At 38.7% G+C, this 10674-nt stretch overlaps 1 protein-coding gene across 1 annotated transcript; it reads left to right on the top strand.

The window, feature by feature from the left end:
* The first annotated feature begins 3462 nt into the window (after positions 1–3462).
* LOC136712835 (lipopolysaccharide-induced tumor necrosis factor-alpha factor homolog) lies at positions 3463–8128 on the top strand. The gene is made up of 5 exons (XM_066689629.1): positions 3463–3620; positions 5182–5314; positions 5476–5550; positions 6952–7096; positions 7417–8128. Exons 2-5 carry the CDS (start codon positions 5194–5196, stop codon positions 7523–7525), a joined length of 450 nt encoding a protein of 149 aa, XP_066545726.1. The 5' UTR covers positions 3463–3620; positions 5182–5193; the 3' UTR covers positions 7526–8128.
* Positions 8129–10674: the final 2546 nt, after the last annotated feature.

The raw sequence follows: 10674 nt of genomic DNA, 5'->3' as shown, positions 1-10674 counted from the left end.
GTGCGTTGCCTGGGCACACGGTCTCCAGGGACGCGCAGATCATCCCTCACAGAGGAAACTGTCAGCATGTGATCCTGCCAGGATGCGTCACTCCGTACGCGTATAAATATCAGAGATCATGTGTAACTGACTGTCTAACAGTTTAGGAGCAGTATGCATCAGGAAGAGTAATAGTAAGCAGGCTGTCTAGTAGCTGTAATGTAATTGCATATTTCATGTGCATGATACTGTGTAAGTTACTATAAGTATATGTAAGTGTTATTGTTGTAGTATGGTGAAACATGGTAAAAATCTCGTAAAAACGTTAAAGTGTAGTATACCATGGGAAAATATGATAACGTGTAGTGTCATGTAGCATGGTACAATTAAGTATAGTACACAGACCATATGTGCATTTAATTTTGGGGGGAATACGTGATTTTGGGGATTTGTACGACAAGATTGGGGGGAAATGATGGAGAGGACCTGGCAACACTGGCAGTGACCCACTGACTCTCAGTCTGGCCGATTCATTTGTCCTGACAGCTCGTTGAGTGCTATGAAACTGAAGACCGTATGTGCCATGTTGGTTCCAAATTCTCTCTTGCTTAGTGCATTAGACATATCTCTGTATGAGCCAAAATGGCGTCAGTTACATCATCCAGGCCGAGTATAGAGTGCCACGGATTACGCTGTCAGAAAAAGAGATTAGACATAATGTACATAATGTTTGTGTGTTTTACAGTTCGTTTCCTTTGGGTACATCTGCCAAACAAATAAAAGATGCAATAAATCACTATGAGGTCTGTTTTTGTAATGTTTTATACACATACAACATTTTGCACAAATTATCATTAATACTTGCAATGACCAATAATAATTATTATAAATATAAATAATAATTGAGATACACCTATGCATAAGACATTTATTTAACGATATTATTAAAACAATATGTTACATTTAATTAGATTAATCGTGTTGGCTAAATAATGTTAATGCTTCAAACTGTTAATTGTTATCTCCAGGACTTTAAATCTATATTTGTCCCAACTGTATTGAATGTATGGACTTTTCACAGCTTTTGTGCTGTGCAGTTTGTGAACAACTCGTTCTTTCCGATCAAATCTATCTAACCAGTGAACGAAATGAACGAAATTAATCGATTCACCAAACTGAACTGAATCAGATTAATCGAGTCACTAAAAATAATCGAACTACACGTCACTAATTTCTACGCAATGTTGAGCATGCGTACTCTACCATGGAAAACTCATGCGTATTGACCTCGAAAACTCCGGGAATACATTAGATTAATGGAAGGAAACTGCGCTTACGTTTTAAAGTCAATTAAAAATCTCCCAGCGGTACAGTGGATGCTGATTATTAAATAAGATAAGATACTATTAATATTTGTAAAAAGGATACACACTCAAGTTAGATTATTTATTTAACAGTTTTTTTATACTCTTAACTTAAAAGTTATACGTGATGTGTATATAATGTGTAAATGAGTGATATTTATTGCGTTTTTGTCAATGCAAATATAAATGTACGCATACAATGTGACCTTTAATATTAATGCTTTACAGAATCTACGCATACTTTCATGTAGCCATAATAATTGTACATCTAAAATAATGTACCCCACCTGGCCTCCATTTGATTTGATTAATGAAAAGTAATACATGCATTGGCATAGAACATGGTGTGAACATGTTTAATTCAAATTATCCACATTAGTTTCTCGATCTATATTGTTAATTTCATAGATACAATTTCAAACAAAAGTATGAACCGAAAAGTCCCGCTGGAAACGAACGATGAGTATTCGTGTTTAAAAACAGGTTTCTACGCAATGTTGCACATGCGCATTTTTAAAATGTTAAATCTTGTGGCAACACCATCCTCAAAACAACACACCAAGGATACCCTGACACATATCCCCTATGACAAGCCATTGCCACAGTACACACACCACACTTTACTGGGTTTTTACCACAGTACACAATAGCACACTTTGCAGTGCTATTACCACAGTACACCACTATATATTTAAATTGTCTTTACCACTGTACATTGCAACTACAACTCTTACTACACATAAACACCAAACCATAATTTCTCAGGGAATAGTAATCATAATCATTAACATACTAAGCTTTATTGTTAGTAGTAGAGGTAGTAGTAAATTATGAGGCTAATAATAATAATAATAATAATAATAATAATAATAATAATAATAATTATTATTATTATTATTATTATTATTATTATTATTATTATTATTATTATCAGTTATCTTACTATACTGAGGTACTGGAGAGCAGCAGTCTGTAGGTCTCTAGAACAGCAACACTTTTGAAATCGGGAAAAATAATTCAATTGTCCAATTAAGTCAATTCTGTTGTAATTAAGAGTTCAGGTGGGATGAGGGCACTGTGGTCCCCGAGGATTTCTGCAGCCCAAATATAAAACAGGAATGATTATAGGGTAAGAGACTGGGAAGGTAACAGGTGTGTTGTATTAGATACTAGAGCTGCTACACCTGTGTTCTTCCCCTGTTCATTTTGCTCCAGGTTTATATATGTAGCTCCTGCAAAAGGTCTGCAAAGTTTAACTAAGGGTGAGGAAAGAAAAAGGGTGTGTTTTATTATTTTGCCGTGCCTTTTATTACAGCTTTATTTGCTTTCTTTATTTGCTTTATTTATTACTGCCATATTGTGATTGCACTCTGCTCTGCCTTCCAGTGTAATGTGTATATATAGCTGGTTTCACAGCCCTTGATTGGCACTAGTTGTGTACTTCCCCTAAAATATCAGTGAATAGTCAGGCTAGTGCTCATCTGGGTCTGTCTTTTAGAAATCTTGCGCTGTATAAGGGAACTGATGTTGCAATGTGGGAGCAGCTGATGATTATTTTACTTTTTGTGATAACTTGGCTGACTCATTATGTCTTTGATATTGGGTGTTTGTATTTGGGGGAGTGGCACTCATTTTGCAGTTTACACCCAATTCCATGCAGTTCTTGAAGAGAGCCCAACCCTACCTCTGCATTTTCTATTCCTTTCTCGACAAGAAAGGTGAAAGCGGAAGGGTGGTGAATTGACATAATCTACAATACACTGTACAGTGTTGTAATAGTCCTAACCAATCCCTTAACACGTATATGGATAAACCCTGAAGAGCAGTCACTTAGTGTTTATCCACCCTACTCGTAACCCTGTTTTTTTCTCTGGAATGTAGATCTATATAGATGCACATCTATAAATCTAGCCTATGCAAGGCAAAGGGTTTATTAAAAGTATAAACACTTTGAAATCCAAGCTTGCATCGTTTCTCTTCCCACACAGGAAAATTGCGCTCAACACAAAACAGAAGCTACTCATTTCCTTCTAGAAATGTTCCCGAAACTAACTGAATAATGCTCAGTCTGAACTGGCTGTTTTGATTTGAGATTTCATCCTTCCTCATTATGCAGCTGTCAGAGGTCCAAGATCACTTGTGATTGCTCAACTGGCTCAGTCCCTTGCCACGCCTCCACTCCAGCTCCGTCTCCCAGCCTTCACGGTCACTCTGCTGCTGCTGCTGCTCCTGAGCAACTTCACAAAACCTGGGCTTGGATTTCCTCGCTAGGCACAGGTAAGAGTCTTGGACAATGTTGTGCTTTTAAGTTGTGAGATATTTGCATTTATAAGCAGATAAGTTTTCACTACCGGTACCAGTGGAATATGTGGGGGAGAAATGTTATGGACGCCAAAGGGGAGGTAAATGCTGTAGAGAGACGAATGGAAAAACAATTTTCAAGCTCTGAATGGGCTGTGATTAACCAAGTCTGTCTTTAACAACTTGAAAATAAGTAAATGTGGGGAGGGAAAGCCTGTTGCCATTTAGCTTCATGAGAAAAATGTTTGGCATTTACTGCTCTAACTCCTCTTGTAAGATGTTAACTAAATATTTATTCTCCCAAAGGATTGGAGAGGAAGCCAGTGGGAAATGTTAAAGTGGTGATGACATGTTTTAGTTTAGTTTACTTCATCTGTTAGGCTTTAATTCCAAGATCCTATAAATTTTAAGGTGGCCACGCAGGCAGCAAATAAAGCTTATTTAAGCACTCTGAAGTTTAGGAATATTGTTTATCAAAACATGGCCGTTCATAAGCGATTTGTTTTGAGACTTGTAAGCAGTGCAGTGAACGGTCTGTGACCACACACTGAAGATCCTCTTATTAAGGCGACTCTAATTACATTTAAGTGGGTCTGCTTTTCTATTCCCAGAAATTACCTCAGGCAAACAGACAATACTTTATTCTATAATTTCCACATTAGTGTTCAAAAGCCCTTAATTGGTTTTCCCTTTTTTTTCCCCAGTTCAATTTGCATTTCCATTATGTATAAAAATTGTTCCCTGTCCGGGGTAAACAGATAATGGACTTGTTTGATTACTATGGCCTGTGTGGTCATCCTTAACAAGATCTGTGTCTCTAAATGGCTCTGCTACTGTTGACAACCAATGTTGATGGTTAGGAGTTCACTGTCCTTTAATGGGCAGATGACCAACACATGACACTGAAATACACCCCCAGATCTGACTATGACTATGCATGTGTATGTATGGTCTAAATCTGCAATGCTTTGTGAAGTAGTAGGGATATTATGAAAGCTTATAATTGTTTAGTTTGAGATTTGGATCATAGCCTTCCATTTAGGTGGTTAGTGTAAGTGACATTTCAATCTCTACAGCTGCAAATCCTCCTAATTGGTGACCAGGCTGTATTGTAGTTTTCAGCCCAGTGACGTCTGTTCCATTCTCTCCCCTGAATGCTTTTTTCGGGGTGTTGCTCAGGGCCGCTTCAGATGTTTAAGCCCAAACCTCCGAGTAGTTAACATTCCATTCAGTGCTGCAGTGAAAATGCTACAATCTTTCCAGTAGTATGTCAGGTGCCTTCTTTGTTGTGAAAACACTTGCACCATTTAAGCCTGTGCTATAGAATCTCTTGAAAATAGTATCTAAATTAAGCAGAGCAGGTTTTAAACTCCCTCCCTCCCATGTGTCTCCCTTTGTTCAGTGCAGTGCAAGGCAGGCACTCGCCAATTGAAGGTATTGTCCTGTGATCACCAGTGCAGGATTGTGGATCCTGAATTGCTGCGTGCCTCGTATCGTGCCTCTCGCAGTTTTGAAATTCTTTTTGATGTTCTTGCAGGAATCTTTGGTGATGGAGAAGGGACAAGGAATGCCTGCAGGCTTTGCCAGCCCCCCCTACCCTGGTCCGGCAGGAATCCCTTACAATGGCATGCCTCTTCCTCCGAACTATGAAAGCACTCCGAATCAGGGTGGTGAGTCGGTCATATTCATCTGCTATTTAACCTAAGAAATACAGGAAAATAGTTTTCACGTGTGCATTATTTGTGCAAAGACGTGCTTCTGCTTCGGTCTGTAGTTCTGTCCCTGTCCTGTGGATGTTCTGAACATTATGTGATGGTTTCTCTTTCATCAGGTCCAGTCCCTGGGATGTACCCCCCTGCCCCTCAGTATGTACAACAGGGTCCAGGGGCACCATCACCAGCAGTAGGTAAGCTAGACTCTCTGGACCAGGTGTCTCCAGCCCTGGTCCTGCAGAGCCCCTATCCAGCAGGGTTCAGAGGTCACCCTTCCATCACCAGTTTATGAAAATGCTGGATGCATGTTCTGATCAGTGTGGGGGGGTGGTTTGGTTCATTGGTCTCTGAGAAATATTTCAGCCTCTTGAGGAGTCCCCTTGCTTTACTTAACTTGCATGTGTTCGTGTATTCCCAGTAGTTGGAAACTGGTGATTCAGGGAGACCTATGAACTTAAATGGATTGGGGGGCTTCCCAGGACCAGGGTTGAACACTTGCTCCAGACTGAGCTTTTGTTTTTAATGCATTTTTCAATCTTTAAGGTAAAAGGGATAATTCCTGTCAAAAGCCTGTTGTAAAATGTGCCCCTTTTATGAAGCATTCAAGTACTAGAGTCCTTATCTGAGCTAACAACCCTTAACAAGGGAGCACATTGTGCAATCCCTCGGCACTGTGCAATTCTGCCCAGGTCACTCATGGGCCACTTCCTGTTGACCGGCCTTTAAGGGCAAGTGTGGGCTTGTATGCGATTTAAGCTCCCTCCATGACCGTGCCCTGGCATGAGATCAAACCGATCCTGCTCCATGATTCAGCAATGCATTTCACATCCCAGATCTCATCAGGAAATGAAAACCAGCATGAAGCACTGAGCCACAGCGCTCATGAGTTTTGCCTCATCTTTGTCCTGTTAAAACTACTTCATTTTGTGGGTGCACAGTAGTATTGAGGAAGAGATTGGGAAGAAATAGTCATGTAATTCAACAAAATAACATGCTATGCACCTGGCTGATCTATCGTTCTAGTTAGATGGATCTGTGTGTACACGCACATACATACACTTTAAAATCTATCCTCCAAGACATTGACACAAGAATTACTCTAAATGATGGCTTAGTTTATGTAACACAAACAGAATGAGGTATTTTCTACCGCTTCCTCCGATTCTGCAAAAAATAAATACACCAATATGCTACAGCTGTGTCTTATCAGTTTAGTGTTCCTTAACTGTCTGGCAACAGTCCTATGTGACTTGAGATCAAGGTCTACTGAACAGTGATAGTCTTGGCAGAAGGCTCTTGTTCTGAATTGCAGTAGCTTTGCTCTGATTTGGTTGCAGATGAAGACCATTCCCAGGGTTTAGTTTTGTTACTGCATGTTAATAAACATGCTCTGCCACATGAAGTTTGAAATTCTCCTGGGGGAGATCCAGGCTGAAGGGAGTGGAGGGGGGACAATAAGGCACTTGCACTCCACAGTAAATATTTGTAATGCAGCGAATGAGTTGGAGTAGTTGCTGTGTAAATTAAAAGGGAGGGGGGTAGGGGGACAGCCCTCTGTGTACTCATTTGCTGCTCTATTGTGAATGTTGCTCCAGTTACCACTGTAGTGATGGCCCCTGCGTTTTCGGATGTGTCGGGGCAAACCGTGTGCCCCAACTGCCGTCAACAGATCATCACCACCACCGAGCACAAGACCGGCCTGCTGACCTGGCTCATCTGTGGTGTCCTGACCATCTTTGGGTGAGTGATAACCATGCACAGACCGCATTTGTCAGCATTGTGCAAACTTCTGTTGACTTCTGTGTCCAATTGAACAAATTCAAAATGCAAAATTGACATTTGATAAGGGTCTTCACAGGATAAATGATCTACCCCATTTCTCTAGCTGCACATAAACAAGTGTTGTTCAGGCATTGTATATAGCTATAATGCTACAGTGTTGGCGGCTGACTTCTGTAGCTGGCCTGACCGTGAACTGAGGCAGTTACTCTGTACAGTCTTGTCCAAGTTTACACAACATGGAAATGGGGAATCTTCTCTCTTCTGGCCTTCTACTACAGTTGTATATTTGGCTGCTGCCTCATCCCATTCTGTGTGGATGGCTGTAAGGACGTGGAGCACCGGTGCCCGAGCTGCCATCACCTAATCTATGTGTACAAACGAATCTGAGGGTCCAAACTTGTGATGGCAGATTGGCGCACCTGCATCACCGTACGGAATGACTGGACTGACCTGTGACCACAAAGGCAAACCGTTCATGGAAAGAGAAGCCGTGCTAGTATAAAATCGAAACATTTTCATTGGATCTGCACAGGTGTATGCATTTACATAAGTCTTTATACACTTTAACTGAAGTAAAGCGATTCCCCAAAACTATTATTTAAATGCAGTGTATCCACAGCTTTAAATGTTTACCACGACAATCCAGGATGTGACGTCTAATCTTCTATAGTAGCCTTAAAACTTAAATCTTTTAAATTAAATGCATTGTCCTTTTATTTGATATCACATTTTGTTTACACTATCAGACTTATTAATGTTTGTAACGAGCACATGTACATGTATATTTCACAATGTTAAAGTTGCTGCAAATTATTATAACTTAACTGGCGTCCTGTAGTTTTTCTGAAGCTGCTAAAAAGCATTTTAGTGTGCCGTCAATTTTACTATCTTTTTCAATCCAATGTTTTTATCAGTTTCTTTTGCCAACAATTACTTTTTCTTGTATATTTAATGAATTTAAATAAATATTTACCATCTTCAATATGAAAATGCTTTGCTGAATTTATTCATGGCTTCTTCCAAAGAGCTTTGGAGCAGGGGTGTCGATCGATCCTATTTAGTGGGGCTTCAGTCCTCCATTTTCTCCTAGTCTCAAAAAATTGTATGATCAAAGAATTCTTAAATCTATAGACTATCAACTAATGTACAGGCTTTAGTCCCACACAGGCTGTAGATTATACAGTTGCAACAGTCATTGCAGTGATATTAAATATGAATTTAAATAAGATGGTCAACTCTGCCTATTTAACATTGCAATTTCCGTTACCCGGAACGGTGCATAATGGAGTATCGGTGCCGGTGGCGCTTTTCTTCCCATCTGTATAATGCAATGAACATTCATGAGCATGTCGAGCCTGTGGCCTGGTTTGGTTGCGATAGACAGTGACAGAAAGGCAGCAACTCAAAACATAAGTGTGTGGGTTATTAATGTCATCTATAATTGATAACATCGGAAGAGTTCATTATTTTTTGTATTTAAAGTTTACCGCATATCATCCAGCAGAAAACACAAACTGGATTTGAATTGGTTGTTGTCACCATTAAATACCGAACAGATCGTGGCATGCGAATTAGGACACCTACTTCTACAAGGATTACACTAGGACACATTTTTTTGTTCCTGGGTAGAAAGTGTTATTTTCTAATTGCTTAGGTCTCAAAAGTATAGAAAATGGCTATTATTCACCACAAACTGCTTTTGTGACCAGGGCAGTGATGTGTACATTTCAAAATATTTCCATTGAGAAAACCGGCGAATGTGTGTCTTTGTTCACAATGTCATAAAAAATATATATATGAATCCAAATTGACATTTGTAGTAATTTTTGTATTACTTTAGTATAAAAGATCTAAAGGGAGTAGTTTTTCGAGATTTACAGTATAATCGTAAATCTTGAAAAACAGGTTCTCTATATGAGTGTTTGTAACCATGAGTGCATTCACATGTTGAGTCATGGAGCACATACATTAGTTGGGCTACATAAATGTATACACAACCACAATTAATTGTATTATGCTTAATATAAGTTCATTTGCAATAATTCCGCTATATATATATATATATATATTATATATAATTGGCTTCGGTGGCTGTAGGTGACTTAAAATAGGTTTAAAAAAAAAAAATGCATGTCAGCTAGTGGTGGTTAAGACGCCCCCCTCTGAGCCTGGAGTTGTGGGTTTGATTCTTGATTGGGCTGTTATTTCTAATTTATTGATGGTTTAATTATTTTGAAAATATATAATTAACAAAAGTAAATTAAAGTGAATGCATATGTGGATGCCCTATTATTATTGATTTGCTAGTTTGCCTGAATTTGATGAATGATCCACTGTAACTGGATCGCAATGCTCTTTGTTCGCCGAACCGTAATTCTAATTAGGAGAATCTGCGTAAAAGCCTTATTAATTGCCTTATACTCATTCGCTCTACTCTGATACAGTTTAACTGCAGAGAATTATATTTATATATATATATTTTTCCAAAATAAAATAAATGCACAGATAAGAAATTTCATGTGCAGGGGGCGCTGTTGAGCACAGATATGTGAGGACACAATTTTCTCAAGCTCGGCAAACATCATCCTTTTATTTATTATTTATTGAAAACGTTTTTTTTATACTACCCCATTTCATTTAGTTGTAAGTTTATTTTGGGAGTTGATTTCTGCTATTAGTGATCATATTTAATCCATTGCAATGCCAGGACCCCGAAGCAAAAAAGATTCTCATGCAGAGGCCCGTGCGCCCTCGCCCTCTGTTACTACTGCCTTCTGTTTCACCTTAATGTGGCTCATCTTGCTTACATAGTTATGGTTGGGCAAGAACTATGACATCGTTAAATTGTAGTGCTTTACTACTACTCATTTGCTGTCTATTACTGCTCTTTAATAACTGACTAAGACTTTAGATAATAATGATAATAAATACAAAAAACATGTTTAGGGTTTCCACTGTTACAAGTTTAGGTGAGTTTTCAATGCAAGCTTTTGACATGCCTACACGGTAATACAGTAAATATTTTCACATACATCGGTATTTTAAAGTAATTACTATATAATGATGGCAACCCTGCAGTTATATTGAGGCTTATTATTTACAGTTTGTTTCTATTTGCACAATTACTGCTTGCCGATTTATTGTATATATATTTAGGATTAATGTCTATTCCATCAGTATTGGGCACCTCTTGCTGCATTTAACTGTGCAATGTAGTGCATATCTTTCCCCATTGGTGGAGGAATTTCTTTCGTTTATAATATATTGTTCTTGGTTACTGCTGTTTGTATTGCAGTTTTTCAAACACTTTATGCACTTTGCTTTTAAGGCAAATGCTGGGTTCTTGTTAGTACCAATATTGTCTATATTTAGGGCATCTCTCTGTTTAATAATGGTCTTGGGGGTGGGAAAGAGAGAGAGAATGGTATATATGCATGTGTGTTAACTGTGTGTATGTATGTGTGTATATATATACTTTTATTGTTGTTTTCTCACTTCTGACCATCCCCGGCACATATTGCATTACTTTCTTACAC

This window comes from Amia ocellicauda, chromosome 17 (assembly GCF_036373705.1).
Source record: "Amia ocellicauda isolate fAmiCal2 chromosome 17, fAmiCal2.hap1, whole genome shotgun sequence".
Taxonomy (NCBI): Eukaryota; Metazoa; Chordata; class Actinopteri; order Amiiformes; family Amiidae; genus Amia; species Amia ocellicauda.
This window is presented reverse-complemented; position numbering and strand designations above follow the sequence as displayed.

Excerpts from the sequence above, each read along its gene's own strand:
- LOC136712835 (XM_066689629.1), top strand. The coding sequence starts at position 5,194 with ATGGAGAAGGGACAAGGAATGCCTGCAGGCTTTGCCAGCCCCCCCTAC. Across the intron at positions 5,315-5,475 it reads AAGCACTCCGAATCAGGGTG|GTCCAGTCCCTGGGATGTAC; the intron begins GTGAGTCGGTCA and ends CTCTTTCATCAG. Across the intron at positions 7,097-7,416 it reads GGTGTCCTGACCATCTTTGG|TTGTATATTTGGCTGCTGCC; the intron begins GTGAGTGATAAC and ends CTTCTACTACAG.